The 24,040-nt window shown below is 49.3% G+C and overlaps 6 protein-coding genes across 6 annotated transcripts; 3 read left to right on the top strand and 3 right to left on the bottom strand.

The window, feature by feature from the left end:
* Positions 1 to 10: 10 nt before the first annotated feature.
* Positions 11 to 1,015, bottom strand: F5147DRAFT_657943 (uncharacterized protein; the record flags this gene model as incomplete). The annotated part of the gene is made up of 10 exons (XM_041434351.1): positions 11 to 39; positions 84 to 138; positions 192 to 268; positions 320 to 352; positions 406 to 436; positions 492 to 538; positions 576 to 672; positions 734 to 766; positions 819 to 857; positions 965 to 1,015. 10 exons carry the CDS (start codon positions 1,013 to 1,015, stop codon positions 11 to 13), a joined length of 492 nt encoding a protein of 163 aa, XP_041286500.1.
* A 1,645-nt stretch (positions 1,016 to 2,660) lies between these two features.
* On the bottom strand, positions 2,661 to 5,576 carry F5147DRAFT_657942 (uncharacterized protein; the record flags this gene model as incomplete). The annotated part of the gene is made up of 9 exons (XM_041434350.1): positions 2,661 to 2,682; positions 2,740 to 2,855; positions 2,981 to 3,148; positions 3,426 to 4,274; positions 4,329 to 4,591; positions 4,721 to 4,860; positions 4,912 to 5,301; positions 5,415 to 5,465; positions 5,539 to 5,576. The coding sequence occupies 9 exons, from the start codon at positions 5,574 to 5,576 to the stop codon at positions 2,661 to 2,663; spliced, it is 2,037 nt and encodes a 678-aa protein (XP_041286499.1).
* A 5,805-nt stretch (positions 5,577 to 11,381) lies between these two features.
* On the top strand, positions 11,382 to 12,906 carry F5147DRAFT_657941 (uncharacterized protein; the record flags this gene model as incomplete). Its single annotated transcript, XM_041434349.1, has 8 exons — positions 11,382 to 11,384; positions 11,451 to 11,482; positions 11,540 to 11,819; positions 11,898 to 12,084; positions 12,148 to 12,185; positions 12,363 to 12,381; positions 12,536 to 12,556; positions 12,773 to 12,906. The coding sequence occupies 8 exons, from the start codon at positions 11,382 to 11,384 to the stop codon at positions 12,904 to 12,906; spliced, it is 714 nt and encodes a 237-aa protein (XP_041286498.1).
* Positions 12,907 to 15,930: 3,024 nt separating this feature from the next.
* Positions 15,931 to 18,702, top strand: F5147DRAFT_440714 (Alpha/Beta hydrolase protein). Its single transcript, XM_041429884.1, has 17 exons — positions 15,931 to 16,154; positions 16,204 to 16,436; positions 16,485 to 16,588; positions 16,645 to 16,703; positions 16,761 to 16,815; positions 16,867 to 17,097; positions 17,145 to 17,166; positions 17,215 to 17,286; positions 17,343 to 17,424; positions 17,480 to 17,690; positions 17,745 to 17,776; positions 17,827 to 18,045; positions 18,107 to 18,127; positions 18,184 to 18,191; positions 18,246 to 18,375; positions 18,427 to 18,448; positions 18,507 to 18,702. The coding sequence occupies exons 2-17, from the start codon at positions 16,253 to 16,255 to the stop codon at positions 18,555 to 18,557; spliced, it is 1,503 nt and encodes a 500-aa protein (XP_041286497.1). The 5' UTR covers positions 15,931 to 16,154; positions 16,204 to 16,252; the 3' UTR covers positions 18,558 to 18,702.
* A 35-nt stretch (positions 18,703 to 18,737) lies between these two features.
* On the top strand, positions 18,738 to 20,601 carry F5147DRAFT_723745 (Alpha/Beta hydrolase protein). The gene is made up of 10 exons (XM_041439000.1): positions 18,738 to 19,180; positions 19,233 to 19,333; positions 19,383 to 19,534; positions 19,584 to 19,668; positions 19,719 to 19,949; positions 19,997 to 20,075; positions 20,128 to 20,150; positions 20,201 to 20,284; positions 20,334 to 20,408; positions 20,457 to 20,601. Exons 1-10 carry the CDS (start codon positions 19,033 to 19,035, stop codon positions 20,583 to 20,585), a joined length of 1,107 nt encoding a protein of 368 aa, XP_041286496.1. The 5' UTR covers positions 18,738 to 19,032; the 3' UTR covers positions 20,586 to 20,601.
* On the bottom strand, positions 20,602 to 23,835 carry F5147DRAFT_723740 (uncharacterized protein). The gene is made up of 2 exons (XM_041438999.1): positions 21,374 to 23,835; positions 20,602 to 21,316 (listed from the first exon to the last, which is right to left on the bottom strand). The coding sequence occupies exons 1-2, from the start codon at positions 23,627 to 23,629 to the stop codon at positions 20,858 to 20,860; spliced, it is 2,715 nt and encodes a 904-aa protein (XP_041286495.1). The 5' UTR covers positions 23,630 to 23,835; the 3' UTR covers positions 20,602 to 20,857.
* Positions 23,836 to 24,040: the final 205 nt, after the last annotated feature.

The raw sequence follows: 24,040 nt of genomic DNA, 5'->3' as shown, positions 1-24,040 counted from the left end.
CAACCACCACTTATGTCTGATAGTTGGTCTGTGGTCGACCTACACTGAGCGATTTACATGCAGCTCTTCTTCAAGACACTCACGTCCCGACTGGTTCCAAACCTTCAGTGCTATTACTACGTTCAGGATCGCCAGGCACTGAAGTGAGGTATGTCAGAGTACAGAATGTGAGAACCCAACTGTATACACACGAATACCGTTGACAACATAAGGCCCAGAATGGATTTCTTTTGTCCCCATAATGCATAGGTCCGAAGGATGAAGATACCTGGAGATCCTGTGAGTATTCTGCACGAATACACTATAAACATTGTGATACCTTCTGCACCAGCCATGCACAATGCAGCAGCACCTGAGGGACGAACTTGAAGTGGGACTAGCAAATTCGATTGTTACAATACTTACAATACCACATTGACTGTAGAATTTTGCAAGTCTACATCGGCGAATCCTCAGGATGGCAGGTGACATTGTTTCCGACTAATGCTCACCACAAAATCTCCACTCGGGAGATAGTTCACTTCAGTATCCTGATTAGCTGCAAGTTGACGATAGAGCATGCGATTTGGACTCACTGCATAATTGTACAGAGAACATCAAGGCTGGCATGTATCTCGTCATGATATAAAGAATACTTCCTTTCCTCCACCGTGGCCAATGAATCAAAGATACCTATACACAACAATCAGCCTGTCGATCGACATGCTACCATATCTCGCAAAGATGAAATCACCTCCTGGTCCAAGGTCAGGAAACAATCGTAGACCTGTGACGAGATGTTTATGAATGACCACTAGACAAATGGCAAGAGCGCGCACCCAAGAAGCCACTAGTGATGCTAGTGCGAACCCCGTCAGCTATGAGATATTATTATGGTCTAAATGATAGCACCGAAAAAATACTGTCAGTGCCAAAATTATAGATATGAGTGAAACGAAGATGTCAACAAATATCAGTCACTTACATTCTGGGACTGGAGGATGGTTGAGAGATGAATGAAGGTTTGTGAATCCATGTTTAAGAGAGAGTCGGATTCTCGGAGGCGCTAGTAGTATCGAGCACGGCGCCGGGCCTTGTAGGCAGAATATATTATATATAACAATTCCAATCAGGGTCAAGCGTGACTCATCAGGCCTTCAGCAACAGCACCATGATAAAGTAACATGCCAATGAAGGGTCGACCGGTCAAAGATCTTTGACTGCTTCAAGGCACCTCAGCACGATAGAATGCAGAGTATCAAACGTACCACGGACCTTATAAGTACTCAGGGCCTAGCACCCCGCGTAATGATACCGTAAATCCCAAATCCTGCAGGCCGATTTCCTACCACTCCACGTAATATGTCTACGATTGCTAATAGGCAGAAAGTTCAATTCAACGGCATGCTCACCTGACATTGAAAAAAATACAGGCATTTGCAGAGCACCTAGAAATGATGTTTCTTACAAGTAAAATAAAGGATGACTTCTGGACGGGAGGGAGCATTAGATGATGAATGCGAAGGCAGGGGAATGGAGCCCTGATCTTGTAGTGAAGAAGACGAAGGAATAGACCCCGTGTCTGTAGTACCTGTGTCTGAGCCTGAGCCTGAGCCTGTGAGTGTTGTTTCCAAAGCTGGGACTTCAGTTTACTGATAAGCTCCTCGGTCCACACGCCCAACAAGAAACAGACTTGCGCCGTCACATTGATACTATTGACAAGGTCTCAAGGCTGTCATCATGAACATAAATGGTACATCGCGAATACATTTTCTAGCTGCCACGATATAGTTGACCGGTGTCGCCGGCGGATCGAGGCGAGTTCGCATGCATAGACATGCAGTTGAGAAAAAAAAGCTGATCAAACCCCACACCGCAAAACTGCACAAGAGAGCTAAGGAAATCGACTTCTCACTGCGTTAGCGATGGAGGGCTTCGTCAAACAAAAACCACATACGGATTGATCCGATTACCTCCGGACTCCGGGTCCCCACTGTGTCCCTGCGACTATTTCTTATGTAAGTAAAGTCCTAGTGGTTGAATTCATGCATACCTTTAACATCTGTTTTCAGTCTTCAGATGATGTCACCGTGATTAGCGATGACTCTACATGGGGTTTCCTTCCCGAAAACTATCATTCCACATCCGTTCCTGATATGCCCGCGTCTGTCGTTATGAAAGCGGCTTGCCGCAGTGCCGCTAGAACTACGTTAGTTCAGACGAACGACGTGCGCAGTGTACAGAATAGGTTCGTCGAGGAGGGGTTTCCGGTGGATGCTGTTTGTGTCCGTTCCCCGTCTAATTCGCACTGCAGCTGACTCTGGACACACCAGGTGGTGTATGATTTAGAAGTGAAACCAATAATGCGGAAATCTAAACCATTTCATGCCCTGGATCTCATCAGGCCCCGCAGAATCATGTCTCAAAGACACATCTTTGCCTGATCGTTCAAGGTGAATTTGTTCACGCTGGGATATCAAATACCATGCACTTGCGACTTTTTGTCGGATCCAAGATGCTGCACTGCTCACTAATTGTATGACGCGAGTCAGAAAAGCAAACAAGATAAGTATTCAGGAATAAATATGTTAAATTCTGGATTTAAGGGCTTTTTGCCAGTCGTTGTTGATATATTGCGCTCCCTCCTGGAGCTTCCGGTTTGTCCAAGTCCAGCAGACTAGTTATTTAGTAGCCTCGGCCACCCTGGAGAGCAACCAGATTAACAATGCATGACAGAATGATGTTCAAGAGAAAACTCACTCCGCGTAAGGGTCTCCCGCTGTTTCCTTGCGTACTTCCCTGTGCATGCCCCGCGATATCGTTTCCACGCCCTCGTCCTCGCCCTCGACCATTGAGCCCGCGCCCTCGACCATTGCCTGTCAACATCGATGTCGACTGGTTCGAGGAGCAATGGTTCAAAGACTGCGTGTGCATCGGAGGACCTTGTCAATACGCAACGATTAGCAACGAAAAAGCAGCTATAAACAAAAAAAATACGCACGGAGTGGTACAGGCGGAGGCGAGCGTTGGGTTCCCCATTCAGGCGGAGAATAAGGCCGTGGAGAGTGGGAACCACCAGGATGAGGTTGTGTTGGCGGAATTTGGCGTTGGCAACAATCTTGCACGAGTGAATTTGGTACGAGGTGGGGATGTGCTGGCCTGTTCGTTGCTATGGAAGGTGCACCAGAATTTGAAGTTGTGCGCGAATGTTCGACACGGGGAAGAGAGGCGGGATCGCGCGGGTGCACGTTGGAACCGGGCTCATGGTATCCAGGTCCACCTACACGGAAAGGCTCCCTCTGCGGTATGAGTGAGGGGAGGGAATCGAGGGGTGAAACATGGAGATGACTCGGAAGATTGTGTTGTTGAACAGGGTGTTGCGGCCATGATGAGACGGGTGTCGCTGAAGCCGGGAGCGGAGAGATAGGTGCGGCGCTTGGGCTCACCTCCACGGAAGGCATTTGGATGACTGAAGGACTGATAGAGGAAACCCCTGACGCATGCTGCGGAAGGTGTGACAATGTTTGTCGAGTGAGATCGCCAGCCAGATAGGCCACAGCAGTGGATGTTGGGACAGGGGAAGAAACCTGAGACGATGGCCTGGCAATGATATACGAAGAGCTTGATTGCTGATAGGACTGTTGGGTACGCTTATCCAAGCCGGGCGGACATTCAGGCCTGGTTGACATCGGAGGAGGTGGCGGTGGCAAAGTTGAGAGTGATGAACGATTGAGGACAGGATTGGTGGCCTCAGGAGGGACTAGTCCAGTATTCTGTACACTGCTTGTTTGAGGACTCTGCATCTCATCTTCCAGCATATACGGCGGAGGTGCCTCGTCTACCACTGCACCTTCCTCTTGTGCAGCCCAATCATGGTATGCTCTTTGAGCCTCGTTCAATTGCTCCGTGTCTTCCTTTGCAGGTGTCGTTTCCTCATATCTGGGACGAGTGGCCCAATAATCCTGTAACTCCTTGACGGGAAATGACTCGTGTAACATATGGTCACCGTGTAGGGATTCAGCAGCGAAACCAGCTATGCGCATATACCAGTCTGACGGAAGCGAGTGGCCATCGGCGTCGAGCGCTAGAAAATTGAATTGTGGATGAACCGGGAGTTGCTTTGAAGAAGAGACTACGGGCATGAATGCTGTGCCTTCATCATATTCGTCCCACATGGCACCGTAGATGATGCGCACCCCTGCGTGTCGGGCGGCGTGGATTTGTTTCCAGAGAAAGTGGCCCCCGTTGCGCTTTATTCCATTGAGTCCCCATTGCCCGCGAGAGAGATTGTAGCCCTGTAGAACAGAAATGATGAAGATAACGATAATAGAACGTGTCACTGGACCTACGCTGCCTCCAGGGAGCACTACGGGTATATAATCCACTCTTTTCCCCCCTTCGTCTCCTCTTCGCTTCAGAAAATCAAAGTCCTGCTTGACTTTCTCATCCCCCCAGCGTTCCGCTTCCTCTTCGTTCCCGTAACGCCCTATGGTCCAGGGACTTAGTGCGTCAAATTCTTCTGTCCAAACACGCAAGAATTCGGGGTCTGGGTCACTATCAGATGTTGATGTGCGCCAATGTCCAGGTACGCCGGCCATAAGATAAGCACCACCTGGTGTGGAGGAACGAAAGAAATTGACAATAGATCTGACAACCTGTGGAGAGTGGCTTCTGTGATTGAATCCAAAACCTGGGCTACAGATGAGCCAAACGAGCATAATCATACTTTATGCGAGCATACCCCACAGAGCGATGACCGGCTTGCCTTTCTCCCGAAGGTAATTTGGGCTGTCTAAGACATACTTGTCACGTATCAGATGCGTCCAATCTTGCTCGAGAACCCGTTGGATCTTGTCTGGGTGAACACCCGAGACATCATACCTAAAAATGCGCAGTCAATACCGACCAGACTGAGTTGATAAGTATGCGCACATTATGGCAAAGACCCTTCCCTCTGCTTCAGCAGCCTCTCTGACACGATCGCCTACCTCATCTCTGATCTTCCTGACTGCTGCGGACCCTGCCTCCACATCACATTGGCTTGCGAATCGTTGCAAAAACGCGCCATCGACGCCATGTAACGCCATCCAGTGAAAGTGGCGCCTCACCGTCTTTGAGTTTCGCGAAGAGAAGAGAAATACGGGTTCTCCATCTGCATTTTGGAGACCTGGAGCGGGAAACAGCTCGGATGGGGAGTATTCGGATACATCTGGCCATAGGTCTGTATTGGGGCGTCCACCACCTGAGATCGGTTTATCGAACCAGTGCAGCCATCCATGGTGGTTAGGATCCATGGGTTCGCCGTCTCCATTGCATGTGAACCTGCAAAAGTAGTGTTCAACGCAACACTCTATCATCCATCCGCAAGTTTAGCTACAGAAGCACTTATTGGCCCTTGTACTTGCATCTCAGTGATAATTGACTATTGAACGTACCATCCTTGATATCCGACTAGAAATTTATCTTGTATTGTCTTTGGATTTGCTCTGTGGTGAGGGGGTAATAAGTAACATCGCTATTGTTCGAGTGAATCAGCGGGGATAGTAAGGTTCAGCCTACCTCTTGAGGATTCGTCCTTCTAGCTCTTGCCCTGACATGGTAAGGAAAAAAGATCACTGAGTAGTACTAAGAACTGCGGATGGGTACTACTGCTTTATATATGTAAATGCTACAAGTAGACTATTCGGAAGATGGTTATCCTTTCCTGTACATCCTGTTGTATACACCGCAGTGTCTGTTGTTCGGTACTCAAATGCGGTGGCACAGCACAAAAACCAATAATACACGCGCCTCACCCACGACCTTTCCAGTCCACCTCCAGTCAAATGTCGGAGCTTATTTCAAGTACCACACGCTTGCTAGAATTTAAAGGTCATGAAGAAAAAGTAAAAGCAGTCGCAGTTTTCCCCGATGGGCGACGAATGGTTACGGGCTCGTACGACAAGACCCTTCGGTTGTGGGACTTGAACACAGGTGTCATGTTGAAGAAGATGGAGGGGCATCGCAAGGCGGTGTTGACAACAGCGTTATCACGAGATGGACAATTAATCGCAAGCGGTGATGACGAAGGAGTGCTCATCGCTTGGAACGGAGAAACTGGTGAATACCTTACCCAACCCATGAAAGCCCACCCCCGTCCACTCAGCTCTTTGGACTTTTCTCCCGATGGATCAATACTGGCAAGTGGTTCATGGGACTTTACGACGAAGTTCTGGAGCACAAAAACCTGGGAGCAGCAAGGAAGTGCAATCGAGGTCGATGGTAGTTATATCCACTGCATTCGCTATTCGCCGTCTGGTGAACTTCTTGCCATCGCAACATCGGACAAGATCACAATTTATAATTCAAGCACGAGGGAACGTGTCACATCCTTCAAGGCTCACAGGAAATGGAACTACTTACTCACGTGGACGCCCGATGGCACGCGCCTTCTTTCAGGAGGCCTTGATGCCACCGTACGTGAGTGGGATGCATTGACCTGGGAGGAAGTCGGCTATCCGGGCTGGACGGGCTTTACATACGACATAGGCATCAATGCTGCCCTCGCCGTTGATCCTGCTGGCACACTCGTTGCTTCCGGCGCAAACTCCGCCCTTCATCTCTGGCGGCTCTCAGATCGACAAACCGTTGCCATTTTCCAAGAATCAGCAGCATGTGTTGCTTTCTCCTTGGACGGTGAACACATCCTCAGTGGAAATCATTACGACGGCACGATCTCAAAATGGGCAATAGTACCCAAAAACACTTTGCAGGATGGTGCTTCTTACATCAATGGGACTATTTGTTTATTTGTTATTTCTCTCTCACTTTTTATTACTCTTCCATTAATGCGCTACTCTCCCATTAATATCGTGCCGCTTCGACGCCATCTCATCTTGCGCAAGGGCGCTTTTCTAAAGAATTCTCCAGACAATATTAAGTTGACAAGCGATGTAAGTTGGCGTTGACTTCCCTCTTCATCTTTTCCACATTAACGCCTAATTTTAGACCAAGTCTCAAGTCTCTGATTCCAAGGCATGTTTCCATCCTTGACTCTCTGATAACGCAAATCGAGCATGCTTCATGCCAGATCCTCTCCATTAACCCGAGCGCCCGTAATGCATGCATCGCGGGGGATCTGTCTACCGCTGAACGGCTATTTACGCGAGATATCAACACTGATCCCAACAATTACGCCTCGTATGCCAACCGCTCACTCGTTATGGCACGAAAACACGCCTGGGACCACGCTCTTCAGGATGCAATCAAGGTGGGACGGATTCACGATGACCCCCTTATAAAAGCCGACTTTCTACTGTAACATAGTCCATTAGCATTCAGCCTTCATTGATAGGCTATATCTGCAAGGGCATCACCCTGTACGGAAAAGGCCACGTCCTGGACGCGAGAACAGCATTTGACCTTGCATCGACGTTCGCGAACGAAGATTCAAAGATTATGCTTCTCTTGATCAAGGCAACATTCGATTTTCTCTCATGTAATTTGTATTTCAACTCGTGGTTTTCAGGCCATCGCTATTTTCAATGCGGACCGACACGAGCAATCAATCATATTTGTACAAGAGCTTGCTGCAGTGTGTCCGAATCACGACTCTCTTGCATGTCGCGTCGTGGAAGTGAGTATCATCAGGTCCTCGATCAACCTCTCGTTCGTGCGTCGATGCTAATCTGGCTGGATTTCCCACATCAGGCATATCTGCATGTTCAACTCGGTATCAATGCTATGAATGACGCCCGTTACAATCACGCTGCTGACCACTTCACTGCTGCTGTCAAATCCAGCGCTCTCTCATCTACATCGAATATTCACCATGTATGCGAGGACTTTGTGGTGGTATGTTGATACGATCCGTCCGAACATGCTTGTCATGTCTAAGTCTGTGCGTTGCGCAGCTCTTTGGATGAGACCTGAAATCCTTGTGGCAAAATGCACATCAGAAACGATCCGTTTCCCTCCGTCAAGCAGGCAGGTTTGCCGAGGCCCTGAATTCATACCGAGACATGATGGATAAGATTGACAAGAATATAAAGGCCAGCTGCCTTGACTGGTCCAAGGGCAAGTCCGAAGTTCATAATAGCATGCATGTTACAATGCTCACCCGCATCTCACCCAGCTTTCAAGGAAGAATGCAGCACACTCTGCCTCGACGACGCACATGCTGCCTTGGCTGCAGGCAATCATGACAGCGCTATTGACCTATACTCGGCGGTGATCAACCTAAATTCCGCATCCCATATTATCTTTGCAAATCGTAGTGAGGCAAAGTTGGGGAAAATGCTATGGATGGAAGCACTTCTCGATGCGCAGAAGGTGCGACGACTACTCAGGATGTTGTGTAGCCAAATACTGACTTTGGTATACGAAGGTCATCGAACTCGATCCTTCATCTCATGTTGGATACAAGTTGAAACTGGCAGCGCTTCATGGCGCAAAACGCTACGATGAAGCTGTTGCGGCCTTCCGCATGATGTTCGCCAAACTGGAAAGTGGTCAGGACGTGGAAATGCAAAGTATGCCCTCGGTGGTGCAATTGTTCGGATGCTCAACCCTCCCTCAGATCTTCGAAAGCAGTATGCTAATCCCTCTGAATCAGAAGGTGTTATTCGAAGGGCCATCGACCAACAACTCGATACTGCCCCGCTTCGGCTACTCAACACTGCCACCGGGCTCTTATGTGATCGTGAAGCGCAGATAAACGCCTTCAAAATGAGCGCCGAATACAACGAGCTTTGGCTATTATGGTCTATGAAACACGCAAACCTTCGAATGGAACACATCACGGAAGCGGTGGCGACTTACTTCCGTTGTGTTATGTTATCCCATAGATGGGAAGGGAAAGAGCCGCTGCTGCACGACATCCAGGGCAAGATTGTGTACAAGCTGAATTTGCCTAGTGGCATCATAAAGTTGCGAAGGTTCTGCGAAATTGTTCGTGATGCGGGTTACCGCTGGGCATGGAGCGATACATGCTGCATCGATAAGAGTAGTAACGTCGAGCTGCAACAATCGCTCAACTCCATGTTCGACTGGTACCAACACTCAGCGCTTACGATTGTCTATCTTTCGGATGTTCTGCCTTCATCCAAGCCTGGCGCTCTAGGGATGAGCGAGTGGAACAGACGAGGATGGACCTTTCAAGAATTCCTTGCTTCCAAAGTCGTTATCTTCTATCAGAAGGATTGGACCCCGTATCTCAATGATCGCTCTCCAAACCATAAAAAGTCAACTGCGATAATGGAGGAGTTGGAGGTCGCGACTGGCATTGATCGACAGGCCCTCATCGACTTCTCCCCAGGGATGAGCGGTGCACGAGAGAGACTTCAATGGGCGTCAAATCGTGTTACGACGGTTCAGGAAGACATCGCATACTCGTTGTTTGGCGTTTTCGACGTCCGTTTGCCTGTGGATTATGGCGAGAAGAAGGCAAACGCGCTCGGGCGTCTCCTGCAGGAGATTGTTGCTCGGTCGGGCGACATCACTACCCTCGATTGGGTGGGACAATCATCTGAGTTCAATAGTTGTCTTCCTGCAGACATTACCTCATATGCCGCCCCACCATGCACCCTGCCATCTTTGTCTGAAGATGAGATACAGACAAAGGTATCTTCGCTGCAAAAAAATACTGTGGCTGTGGATTTAGCATCGAAACTCTATGCCCTGCTGCAGAGCATGAGCGCTCCTCGCTTCGCAAACCGCAGACTGCACCTGCCTTGCATTTCATTTCGTGTCACGGAGATCAGACAGAGGCGTGGTCCAGCCCAGGCGACTCATTTCATATACGGAGTCAAAGCAGATGGGCTTCAAGACTTGCTGATCACCACAGGCGAGACGCTAATTCAGTTCTCGCGGGCAAGGCCTACTCGACAAACATTCTTCCTTGTCCGTCCATGGGATCGCTGTCTCCTCGAGCAGCTTGACTTTGCAGACGATGTGGGCAGCGTCGGGGATTTGTCCGAGCGCGGATCTCAGTCAGACGGCTCTGAGGAGTTCCCCGATGGTCCGCCTGTAGAAGAGGAGCGCCATTCACGAGCGTTGCGAATGATGGTTCACCTCTGTCGGCCTTTTGGCGCATTTTTGATAGCGCAGCAGCGTGTGGGAGAATACAAGAGAATCGCGTCGGACTATAATATCATTGCGCAAGTCAAAGACATAGCTTCCATTGACAACATGGACATCAGTTCCGTAGAAATACTATAGCTGTATTCAAAGACCAGGCGTCTTCGAGAGGCACTCATCTGAGCCTGATTTATGGTGGTGCATATATATGATAGCCGTGTGGATGTTTGGCGGACCAAGTAGAATTAGTGGGAGAGGATGTCGGGTAATACTGGATAAGTACACGGCGAGAGGAACGTCACTAAATGGGAAAGGTAGACTTAGAGACACAAATTCGGGTGAGAAGGCCAAAGCCTAAGTGAGGTATTTCACCACGAAAGCTTCGCTTTCGTGGTGTCACTGGTGTGGTAGGGAAGGTCGGGCTTTTCCGGACCACGTCTGCAGTCTGAATCAAAACGTTCTGAGTTCGGCGTTTGGAGTTGAAAAAGCGAAAAGGTGGGACGCAGGGGACAGACGGTCACAGACCTCTGAGCGCGGGATCGGACCATGAAGAAACAATACCAAACCACAAGCACGCTGGTAAGATTAAGAGAGGTGGGTGGGTGACTAAAATCGTGGTTGAGGGAACGATGCAAAGAGAATAATCTTGAGGTCGCACGAAAACGCGAAGATCTATGCAAGTGTCAGATATGAAAAACGAGCACGGTTAAAACGACTTGATTGTCCCGTGTGCCTGCATGTTTGGCGCTGTTAAGATCAGAAGGTTTGCATCATGTGACCGACGCGTCCAATGCCTTGGACGCGTCGAGCAATTTCAAGCTTATTCGCTGAGTACATATATCCAAATGACTCCGCGTCCATCGATATGTTATTCGGAACTTTGATAAGTCACCCCAAAATGCTGACTGCTATGCCATATAACTCTCAGAGAAGAAATCAGTAGAAATTTTAATCGGCTCCGGCTGTATGTGCTTCCCAACTTCGTGCGATACTGAGTTGTGTCATATAGATCTCTCATAAGCCTGAGTGTCCAGCATAACTTTGATGTGGCACCTTACACCCTACCCCTTTCCATACTTGGAAAATTCATCCCTGTGTCAGCCGCTGTGCCGGGCATATATATACTCCCTCATTCCCGCTTCACTCATTCATCCGCTCTTTCATACACTCTTTCATCTTCAAAGCTTCTTCCTCTGTGCGAGTTCGTCATATTGTAGTCTTGGTCGTTCAAGCTTTCAAGCAAGGTATGTGGCGTGCGACTCCGACTCCGACTTGGCAAAGTTGGCATACTACCGTACATCCCTTCCACCACTAGCACACCTAAAATTTTACCCGCCAGACACTGTATGGTACGTTTCTTCCTCATAGTGTATGCATATGTGCCAGGTCACTAACATTCACCTAATCGTGCTCAGGTCCAACCGCAAGCTTCGACCACAACCCAAATGTATGTCTGTTTCTTGCCACACTCTTGTCCGCATACTAATCGACTGCTACCGTTCAGGAGTTGGGGGCAAGCCCCAACTGTGCATCAAGATTTACGATTCAAGGACATGAAGAGAGAACATACTACAGCTGCTGCCCTTCACAGACGTCGCGGACGGCACAGTGGACAGGACCTGGGTCGTTCTGATCCTCTTCAAGCGCGTTTGCTAGCCACATTCGTCGGGGCTCTCGGATGTCTGACTTCTCTCCACCCTGTGCCTCCTCAGCATCTCCCCGGTCGGTTGTGCTGGCCCGCACCATGGTCTAGGCACCCCGGTCCTCGTCAACTCTCGCGGCTCGTAAGTCCGAGAGCGAGATGAGAGGGTACGTTCTACTTTGATCTTCTAGCCCGCCGCTGACATCATGCCCTCTTTTAGGACATCGGTGGTCGCTGTCATCCAGGTCGGGACCTAGTGGTGGCTCGGGACGTGGAACGTTGGCCCTGTTCTGCAGGTGTTGCTAGCGTTCCATCCCATTCGTTCCTCAGTGCCCGCTGGGTCCGGGGTGGCATCGTCACAAATCAGTCTGCTTCCTCGGTGCCAAGAGCCGAGGTCGTCAGCACGAGTAAGTCCACCCCGGTTTAACAAAACAAACTTGATACATTGACAAAAACACATTCTGGACAAGAGGAGAAAGGACTATCGCGGCCCAGGTTATGGGGAAAGGTGAGTAATTCCATTTCCTCACAATCATGGTTGTCCTCGAGAGTGGTAGCATCAGCTCGAGACGCCATGTGTTGTTGTTGAACTAGCTCGTAATTCAATGACATCGTATGGAGTCTCGATCTGACGCGTGACAGTGTATTCCTCTGGTTTTCACAGCAGGACTGAAGTATTCAATAGATACGTGTTCACCAAATCAGTGAGGTACAATTGTCGTTTGTTGATCGTCGTTTTTGCTTGTTTTCATTATGGATATTGAAACCGGACACAAGGTCCGACTGTTTGATCACATTTCACATGTGCACACTTCACATCGAACGACCTAGATCCGTGATCATTCCGCCGGAATCTAGAACTCGAGTTCGTTGTTGCAGGTACGTAGTAGCGGCAGCAGTATATCGATGGAGTATCTTTCATTTGAATCTGAAGTTCGCCCAGTGGACGTGACTACGAGCCAGTCGAATTCTGGCCAGAAATCCTGGATCGTTCAATGCATGGCCTGTCTTCCTCGTCCATCCCACAACTTCCCTTCCGTCTGTGGTGGGAGTTGCTGCCTTCAATCTGACGGCGTATACCATCCAGTCTACCAGTTGCAGAGGCTATGGATCGTGTCCTGAATGAGGAGGTCGATGTCATCATCGGTCCGCATATATGCGCGTTTCTTGCCAACTTGAAGCCACCCCATACCCGTTGGTCAGACTGTCGCAATGGCTCTATGTGGTAATATTACTCGTGGGCGTGGCTTCCCTTAAGTCCGCTCCCCAACAATACGTGGTGGGGAGATATCGACTTATGAGTAGTTTTCCTATCACTTCGATGTCTCTTCCAGCAATATCCGCTGCACGGACATGCGTTGAACATTTCAGCCGTAAAATATGCCAGTTTTTCATCAAACTTTAGCACGGTCAAGAGAAATGAGAGTGGGCTTGGTTCGGCATCGGCCAAGGTATGGCACCTTGTGCGGTGACTACGCGTACGTCCATCACATCTCGCAGAAATAGCTCGAATGACTTGTATAAAACTTGCGTCTCCATGATAACCTGAGACCCGGAAATACACAATCGCCGAGGACGATGATTCTACCGCCATGGAGTGGCTGACTTGGAGGATCAATGTAACTTTACTGCCACGGGCGAGTATTAATATTAGCAACGTTGTCCGGGAAGTTGTCAAAGTAAATTGACACTCGCCGAACACCTTGTGATGGCATTTCCGGTATGAGGAGATAGAACTCTAGCAAGAGTCTACATGCTTATAAGGGGGATAATACTCTATCGAAAGTCACTCCTGCAGGTCGCTAAGAGTCGGACGCAAATACTTTGCTGTACTTCATGATACAGCCTTTCTTTTTATATACAAAAGACTTAGGGTCTCATTTGATGTATTCAACCGCTTCGAGCAGCGGAGGCATCCGGCTGATTGAATGTTCCAGGTGTTCGAAGTACGAATTACATCATCGTGGAGCTAGAATATTACCTCTGGTTTTCGTCGGGCGTAACAGAAAACGATAGTGTTATCGCCTCTTACCACAAATAGAAATAGGAGAAGATTCCTGGATGTAGAGTCACGTCCCGCCTTTGAAGTGGTGGCCTAGTCTGTACACGATCCTAGAAGGTAGACAGCGAAGTTCCGCCGCGGACAATGTATAGATAGGATCATATAGATATGGAAGTCCTTGACTAGGCTTCGTTGCAGAAATCGAGACTGGTTCTTCTAGAGCATCCCCTATTTGAGCACCAATCGAACAGCCTGGCCACTGGGCTGTTTCGCCTCATGGAAGTCTATGGGAAAACGCGGCGTGAGATGAAGCATGGGCTTTTATTTCAAAATCACACTTCACCGAGGCTGACTACGTCAAAAGTTTTTCCGCAGTAAAATGAACGCGTTCACCCGATAAGACGCTGGCCGTTTCATTCAAATGGCACTCATTCGAACTTCCAAGGGGCTAATCAATATGTTCGTCCGTGTCTTTTTGTTTTCTATCATCTTGCTCCTCGTTTTGCAAGCCAGTGTTAATGCGTCGAATGATTCGACTAACTGTGGTTCAGGCACGGTTCGCTGCTGCCAGGAGGTGAGAGAAATTAATAAATTGCGGGATACATTTGTGCTTACCTGCATTGTAAAGGATCCATCTCAACCGGGCAACGTAAACGATGAGGAGTGTCAAAGCTACTCAGAAACTTGTGCAAGTGGCTACCTAGCAGCTTGCTGCTACGTCGTTCCCGACTTGGTAAGTGCTGCAGTTCAATTCAACAGCGCGGTCGATCTGAGTTGGTTGGCGACAGTACTATTACTACTGCGAGCAGTGTGGGTCAGCTTGAGGGGGTTGCTGGGTTCGTCAAGCACGTTACCTTGGCAGTTAGAAGGCATCCGTTACCCTGAATTTTAGACTAGATTGAACTTACTGAACGAATGTGTAATCACACGCTTGTACCAATAATATCTCGTACCTTTTCACTTTCATTTGGTGCAGGATGCACATCAGAACCCTCAAACAGCACGAAGCACAACTCACATATATAAAGCCTCGACATATTTGTCACAGGAACAACCAGTCTGTTCCTATGAAATGAAATTGTGTCAAGTGCGGCACCTCTAGTAGGATGTGCCAGGGAAAAGCGAAAATGGGCTCTCGTTACATTCCATCGACTGGTACTTACATACCAGGCGTCGATCCAAATAATAGTGGAAAACACGACAACGACAACGCAATTGAAATGCGAAGTAAAGGCTCCCTGCAAGATAACGAAATTGACCATGCATTGGCTCCTTGATACGGACAACCTTAAACCCATCGATCTATAAGTTGCCTTATAAGTAACCATGTCTCAACATGTGTATTACTTACGTTGCATTAGCTACGGCACTGTAGCAGGATTTGCCCAATAACACCAGTTCGCCGTTGGGCTGAGTTGTGATACCATATATTTTTTTGATCGTTTTTGATCGGCCTGGCTCAGCCCCTCTTTATCGGGCTGCGCTCTAAAAAAGTGACGATGATACTGGAGGAGATCTATCACTGCCAATGATGTCGACCGAACATAGCAAATAACTACACCCGCGGAAAGGGTAGTGGTGCAGTGGTAGACGACCGTATCACATACCTAGAAATTTACTTCACCAGAAGACAATCTCACTCCAACTGTAAATGTTGTGGCCTGCCAAGGCCAAGAAAGGTCCTCCTTGGAGGTTACGTTCCATTTTTATCCTCTGGCCTGCCATTGACACCGCGTCATCTTCAGGATAAGGACAAGTTGTTGCTAACGTCCCATCTTGTTCGCCCCTCAGTGTCACTGAGTCCAGGCCTGGCGTCGTCAAGAACCAGTCAGCTTCCTCGGGGCTATGGCCGAAGTCGTGTGTACGAGCAAGCTCACCCCGGTCTAACTCCCAAGAAATGACGCATGCTGGATAAGAGGAGATAAGGATTGTTGGGACCTAGCCATGGAGAAAGGTGAGAACTTCCATTTACTGACACTCATCTCGAGACTGCTGTGGTATCAAACTCGAGACGCAATGGGGCGTCATTCATAGCTTTTTGCTGTGCGCTGTCACCGCATGGAATCTCGATGGGTTGATCCGACACATGACGTGGACGATTGTTTTCACAGATGGACCAGTACTGGAATAGCAGATACGTTCAAGTTGTTTGTTTTCCGCAGGGTATGATTCAATTGTCGCTTGTTGATCGTTGTTTTCACCTGTTTTCACTAAATCAGGACTTGACGACAATCCTCATTTGCTTTGCATACGGGCACACAGTCAACGCTTGTTACGCCGGAATTTGTCCAGCTATAGCAACAGTAATGTATTGTTGCTCTGCTGAGCGTGGGGTTCTGCGAGGTTCTACTCTCGACAGAAGTTCTGCCGACTGCCAGCACTAATTCAGCCAAACCGGTTGGTAGAACTCGGCTCAGCAATTCTGCCACTTGAGCGCACCCATTCCGACCTGCTATGGCGACGCGCCTCGTCACGGTATGCGTTTGATGTATCTGAATGTTCGTTCCAGAAACACGTATTTTAGATACAACTCGCCATTTCCCCCTCACAAACTCTTGGCTGATTCGACTGTGATGCGTCTTCTTGCCGTGTTTGCGACTCTGCTCGCAGTGGCCACCGCCAGCGGTCGTTTGATGACCATGCAAGAGGTGAACGAACGCCGACTCGAGGCAGTAAAACGTTGGCAGACTAGTGGCTCTCAGAACGTAAAGAGCGATGGTGTTCAGAATATCACATTCACCAACCCCAAGGCCTCAGGTGACTGAAATGCCACAAGTAAATATCTCATACGTCTGATCCGTCCAGAATTTTACGTCGATGGCAAATCCCTTCCTCTTGTTGACTTCGACGTTGGTCCTAGCTGGGCAGGTCTTCTGCCCATCAGCAACAGTCCTAATGAGACGCGTAAGGTGTGTACACGAGCAGTTTATCCACGTCCTTCAAGTGTTGACATCAAGGGCATCAGCTCTTTTTTTGGTTTTTTCCTCCCGGCCCCCAAGGGAGTCTTGATGATTTGATTTTTTGGTTCGTCATCAGAAGGCGTGTGCTCTTCGCTGCTGACCTGACATGTTCCACTTGAAGGACGAATGGTGGACCTGGATGCTCCTCCCTCGCAGGTTTACTGGAAGAGAATGGGGTAAGCCTCTTTGTTGACGACAAGACTCGTCTATAACTGAGATGTTTGAAGCCTTTCAGTTGGTCCTGGGGTCAGGCGGGACCAACGGTGAACCAACACAGCTGGACCAACCTGTCCTCCGTCCTTTGGGTGGAGCAACCTGTCGGCACGGGATTTTCTCAAGGTGTCCCGGACGCACAGAATGAGGATGATGTTGCTGCTCAAGTTGTCGGCTTCATGCAGCAGTTCCTTGAGGTCTTTTCGGAACTCAAAGGTAAAAAGCTGTATTTATCGGGTGAAAGTGTAAGTTCTCAGAGACTCCAGTAAAACATCATACTGACTGTATTCAGTATGGTGGAATGTACGTGCCTTGTGAGTCAGCAGTCGTCTTCTTTGAACTTAACTCTAAGACAAACGAAGATATCGCAAACTATATCTACGAGAACCCGAGTCGGTTAGACCTCTCGTTGCAAGGGATATGGATCAATGATCGTAAATAACATTTTGACTTCCTCTGTTTCTTCTCAAGGCTTATACGTGAAACTCAGCCTTAATCACATGGTTTGTAGTGCAACAGGAAATCCCTGCATTAGACTTTGTGAAAAAACACGCTAGTCTCTTCTCTTTCAAGTTTGTCCATTTCACTCGGACCTAGTTTGCAGGTCACTCACTGATTGATATCTAGTCAAACGTACATGAACTACCTCGACGAGATGGCCGCGACGTGCAATTATACTGGCTACATGGACAAGTACGTCACATACCCTCCAAAAGGTCTTCTTCCCCTGCCAGGAGACTCTACCGATTTTGCTGAAGGCTGCGATATCTGGACCGACATTTACAATAATTCGCTGATTATCAACCCCTCTTTTGATATCTATCGCATCTGGGACACTGTGAGTCGAAGAGGATATTGATGAATACCATATTAACTTTTTCTTCCTCCCAAGTATCCGAGTCCATGGGATGTCCTAGGTTTTCTGTAAGCCATTCAATAATTGACTCAATGCAGCCCAGCTGACGCAGATCCAGAGATACGCAGTCTCCGATCTACTTTAACCTAACAGACGTGAAAGAAGCTATCCACGCGCCCGTGGATACCGAGTGGATTGCATGCACTTCGACCTATGTCTTCCCCAACGACGACAGCAGCTTACCCCCTGTACTCCACGTATTACCGAATGTTATCGAGAAGAGCAAGCGGACCGTCATCGTGCACGGACTCGCGGAGTTCATATTCATTGCTGCTGGGTATGACTTCAATTTCGACCCTAATCTTCGTATATTCTAACGCAATGGTTTGATGACTTAGAGACAGAGTTGCTATTCAAAAGTAAGTGCGTTCTTGATCGTGACTGTATCACCTTAATTGATGGGAATCATTTGTAGCATGACCTGTGTGTGACCAGTGATGATTGATGTATGCTACGATCCATTTATCATATTTCAAGGGAATGGTTTGCAAGGATTCCAGACACCTATCGCCGATGACAGCTTCATTGTCGATGGCGTGGGTGCCTACGGGTCGATGCACTCAGAGCGGGGACTCACTTATTACGAAGTAGCCTTGGCTGGACACATGTGAGTGCACTGCAATTCGCAGGGTCCCGTTGCTGATGTTTTCTGCACTAGGCTTCCAGGGTTTGCACCAATAGTAAGTCTGACAGTGCTATCATGCAGACACCGTCTAACGCAGAGACGGATCATTACAGGCCTCCTTCCAGATTATGCAGTACCTGATGGGGTTTAGAGACACTCCGTAGATAAATACTTACTTCCCATATCACATAGTATTGCAGACAAAGTTGAATTGGACGAGTGCCACGCCACCGGTACCCTGAATCACAATCAACTACGTGTTTGAGTCGTGTTTGCCCCTATTATAGCAGGGTATGATCCAATTGTCGCTTGTTGATCGTTATTTTCACCTGTTTTTACTAAATCCGATTTTGACATCGATAACGGCCAAGGTCGAACATCATAATGACAGTCAATGACTCCATGACTTGATCCTCTTTCTATTTACTCTGCATATTTGGGCACACAGTTAACGCATGGACCTGATTATTACGCCGGAATCCGCCCAGCTATTGCAGGTACCAACAATATAATAATAGTATATCAATGGCACACAGAATTCCAAGCGGCATCTTCCATGCTGATCCTTGAAGTTGAAGTTCGTTCAGTTAGTGAGCTACTACTAGCGAGTCAATCGAACTTTTGAAAGAACTACGCCCGATGCACTGGTCTACCCGCCTGACTCTTCCTTTTTCCCTCTCCTTCGTGGCGGGAGCTGTTGCCTTCAATCCATGGGCGTATACCATCCAGTCTACCACTTGCAGAGCTGTGGATCGCGTCCTGCACGAGGAGGTTGATATTACCATTGGTACCCATATATGCGCGTTCCTTGCCCATGGAGATGCTTATTCTTGTCATAGATTATGTAGACATCAATCCGACCGCGGAGAAGAGCATTATCATGGTCCACGGCTGGCCCAGTCTTTGGAGCTCCTGGGGGCACCAGATCGAAGAGTTCAACGTAAACATCTCTTCCATCAGCCGACGACCGTCATGTTGATTTGTTTCAGGACGAGTATCGTATGATTGCTATCGACGTTCGTGGTTTTGGGGGTTCAACACACCCCGTTGATGTACAGTCTTCCAGCACGTTGGCCGATGTCACTGGTGATCTCACTTGCGTTCTCGAACATGTCGGGATTCAAGCCGCTATTTGTCTCGGGTATGTTTTGCAGAAGATCTAGTCCGACTTCCTAATATCTTTGTGCTAGTCATGACTGGGGCGCTGAAGTCTGCTACGAGGCTGCGAGGAGACGACCTGATATCTTCTATGCCTTGGTTGGCGTGACCGTTCCGGTAAACAGATCACTGTTTCATCAATTTCCCTGCCCAACAATCATAACCAGTATTTGCACGCTGCTGGCCCTTTTGCAGACAGCGCTCAGCTCGCAGCAGTCATGCCCAAGCTAGCTTACCAAGTTTTCTTCGAGAACAACACAACAGAAGCCATAGCTGAGCTGAACAAGGATATCAGGAGAAGCCTACGTGCTACGTTGCGCACAGTAGACACCACCCCTCCAGATAGCTTCCTCACAAGCACCACCACTTATCTCGGTGCATATGACAACGTGACGGAGGTATGATTAACCCTCATTCTAGCATAAAGCTTACTAACCTTGACTAGATTCCTCCGATCCCATTTTTCAGTTCTTCCGATGAAAAGTATTTTGTCGAACGGTTCAGCATACAGAAATTTGACCACAGTACGAAACTGAATCCATCAGATACCATACTAGGCTAATCCATACCCCGCAGCTCTCTTATTCTACACTCGCGGAGTGCGTAGATGTCTTCTTGCAATGAACTCATAACTGAACGATGTGCTTAGAACCGTCATGGAACATGGCAATCTACTCAAGCGCAAGGAAATTACACCATTCCCCAGCCCGTCTTGTCTGTTTTACCTCTAAACGTGAGTCGTTTGTCCAATTGCAGGACATTATTCATGCGCACCACCCCAGGATCCCGTCGCAGACTGGGTATTCGCTGCCAAATACTTGAAATCCGCGACCTTCCTGCCACAATTGACGACCAAGGTGTGTGATTTGATCTTTTTCCAAGGACTACGTGATAATCGAATGCAGACAATGGAGGGCGCCCACTGGCCCCACCTCGAGCACCCACAAGTATTCAATGACATTCTCAGAGCATGGTTAGAGACCTTGGAACATTCTCTCACGCCAGCCCAGCGAGTCTTCTCGGACGAATTGTAATCCACAACCTTTTTCTTATAATTATTCACGATTCTTCAAGGACCTAGAAATGTAGAGTAGACACCCAAGGACAGGTGTACAATAATAATAGCAAGCATGACGCATTATGTACATGGATCAGTGGGGTGATCCACCAGATGAACATATCTAGACGTGGTGAGGTGTTACTATGTAGGAACAACATAGACAGTGTGCATAAGTACAGTACAGCATAGGACAGTAGGGTCATATGAGTGCATACATCGCCGGAGTAGATCACGACATTGAATAAGTTACGCGTCAGGAAGGCCATTACCATTCTGCAAACCGACACCCAGGGTCTGGCGGAGTAGCATTTCAACACGGTCCCGCTCGTCGTTGATGCGCCCCATCTCGTCCTCCCAGCGCGCGACGCGGTGGTCGTATATTGAGCGAAGGGCACCGAGACTGCCGAGAGCAGTCTCGAGCGCACGCTTGAGATCGCCTTCCCGTGATTCCGAACTGCAGTCGGAACCATCACCAGAAGAAGTCGAGTTGAGGAGCCTCTCAACAAGCGTCGTGCCCTTGGCGCGGGATGCTCGTCGGCGAGCAGCAATGCCTCGGAAAGAGTTTCGGATGTTAAGCATGCTCGGAGACTGGGTCCCTATTTCACGACGAATAGAGCGTGATGTCAAGGCATGTAGTTTTGTGGAATGCGAAGGTGCAGCGAGCAGGACCATCGTCGTATCAGTCTCACAATCAAGCGCTTCGAACTACGATAATGCAAATGTCAGCATCCACCCATGGCTTTTAACAACAAGTCGTCTCACCGCCTGCTGCAGAGCTTCCCAACGCGTATCCCATCTCCTCCGCCTCTTTTCGATGTTGTTGACGTAGTTCGGGTGATACTCCAAGTCTAACAACTCATCCTTGTCATCCTCGTCCTCATCCACCCACTCAGTGCCATCATCAGGCACCAACCCATTTACCCAGTTCCCCTCCTCAGCAACCTCAAAGCGTTCCTCGCCAGCGGTCTCCTCACCAGAGGAGTACGGCTCTGGGCTCGTGTCCCGTGGCTGTGTACTGTCCACACGTGGCGGCGGCTTGATCTTCCGCTTCCGAATCGTGCTCTGGACTCGCAGATCCGCGGATGCCTGACGGCGCTTGATTTTGCCAGTCGGGAACGGGAGGCTGACTGGTTGATGGCTCGGGCTCGACTGAATACTCATCGTTGCAGTAGAGTCAAAACGTGGCCGTACGCCTCCTCCGAACGCACGAGATGCCTGCAAGAATGTCCATGGGTTGTATCCAGCTCCAGGGAAGGGCGTCGACGATGGTGAGAACGTGGAGTCAGATAATGCTGCATGGTTGTTCAAGGCGTACATCTGCATCTGGAGAGCGAGTTGCTCTTCAATCACCGAGGGATGGTTGGGGTCGTAGTTGGAGGAAGGCGCAGTGTGGATAGGATAGGTAGAGTAGACGTTGTTGCGCCGAACATGAGAGAATGGGTACGGATAGGGCGAGCCTACTGGGGGTGCCGGGCTGGCTTGCATGCTTTGCATACTAGATATCAATGGCGATGGAGCAGCAGTTTGGCTGTGAGGCGTGGGCGGTATGGGCGCAACTGGACGAGGAGACTGGAAGTAATGCGATATATAGGCAGCTGCAGCATCATCGTGATTTTGATCATCCGAGTAGACTTGATTTTGAAGTGGGTGCAGCCGTCCATTGCTCTGCTGCGGTTGCGGTTGCTGCTGCTGCTCTGCAGCACGAGTGTCAGATAACGTGCGGCTCTGTTGGTGCCGCAGATTATGCTCTGGTACAGAGTCAATCTGCTCAGTTGTCAGCCTCACCGGAAGTGCAGGCGACTCACGGCGCTCCTCAGTAGATCTGATGGGAGGCTTTTCAAAGACGGCTGCGTCGAAGCTTCGGAGGCCAAGACGGTCTGTGCTACCGTTGCGGTGGTGCTTTGCGAGGCTTGAGAGGCGCTGGTTTGCAGTCTGCGCGGGGTATTGCCTAGCAGAGTATGGGTCGGGTAAGCTGGCAGTGGGTGAGCGTGGGGTATACGATTCTAGTTCTCCGTCGTGGTCTCTGTTACCGTCGACGGGAAAGTCATTGTCGTTTTCTATGAGAGTGTCATTATCATCATCCTCATTATAGTCATTCCCATGAACATAGTCGTCGCCGTTCTTAGAGGTTGCGATATCGTCTTCTGGCTCTTCTTGGACAGGCAGCGACTTGTCGGGAGTTCGGGTTTTCATGGCCTGCAGGGGAGGTGTATTGCTTGCAAATTTGCTGACCGCAGGGGGCGTGACACGAGCATTGTCGGCGACAATGGCTTTCCGCACAGTGGGCGGCGGACTGGGAATCCTAAGGGAAGAGCTTCCATTAGATTGATATGAGTCCCGCTTATACGAGACGTAGTCTACGTCCACTGCAGTCACACTCTCACCGCCCGACGAGCCAGTAGGCGTGTGGTAAGGGGGAGAAGTGCGCTCAGGAGAGGGCACACGGTGTCCTAAGGGTGAGTAGGACGGAGACCCAGTCTGACTAGACGGAAGGGGACGCTCGCGTGCACGAGCACTATCGCTCGGCTGTACTTCCTTCTCGCGTTCGACAACGCGGATGGAACGGGAGCGCTGCATGCCGCCGCTCCCCTGACCGTCTGCATCCTTTGGACTAGTTCGTTCGTTCACGCGGACACGATCACCGACGGGGTCTTTGAGAGGTGACGGCACCTCACGTACGTACACGGCGCCGCTCGCGGCGCCACCAGCGTAGGCGACGCCAGACATTCCAGGTACAGGCGGCTGCTGACTCAGGGCCTGCGCATAGTCTGCTCGCTCAATCTCTGCCATGAGCTCTTCCGTCATGTGCCAATTCTCCTCCATTGCATGGAAGTGTGTTAAGAACTGGGGAGGAGGGACCCTGTTAATAGGGCGTGGGTAACCCATTTGTGGATTCATGAGGTGAGCGTGGATGTTGGGTTGACTGAGCGAGTGTTGGGGTAGAGGAGGAGGCTGATGCATGTTGGGCTGGCTGAGCGAATGTTGAGGAGGTAGTGCTTGATGCATATTGGGGTGCATAGAGGCCGAGGGAGAATAATGCCTCTGAATTGCTTCTTCTCGGAGATGAGAGGGCTGATTGAGTGGAGATGGAAGTTTAGTCACGTTGGGTGCGGCTTGCGTGAGGGCCGGCGGTGAGGAAGTTCGTTTTGACTGCGGGGGGATGTTTGCAGTGGTAGGACTCGCTTGCTGTGCCTGACGCTGATTCGCAGACTGAGTTGCTGCTCCGTAAATCTGCATGACGGATGGTACGATAGGTAGAGATTGGGCCTTGATCGTCCTTTGTCTTGGAGATGGGGACATTTCACGAGGTGGGGTGTTCTGGGACGAACCTGATATAAAGGGTCAGTTTTGGGGTTTGGAGCGGTTATTGGATAAGAGAAGATCCGCTAGCGTTGTAATAACGACTAGTGAATGACAATGGAAGAAGTG

This window comes from Suillus discolor (assembly GCF_016758755.1).
Source record: "Suillus discolor strain FC423 chromosome Unknown F5147scaffold_97, whole genome shotgun sequence".
In the NCBI taxonomy this organism is placed as follows: domain Eukaryota; kingdom Fungi; phylum Basidiomycota; class Agaricomycetes; order Boletales; family Suillaceae; genus Suillus; species Suillus discolor.
Note: the sequence above shows the minus strand (reverse complement) of the source record. Positions and strands in the feature narration are given on the sequence as shown.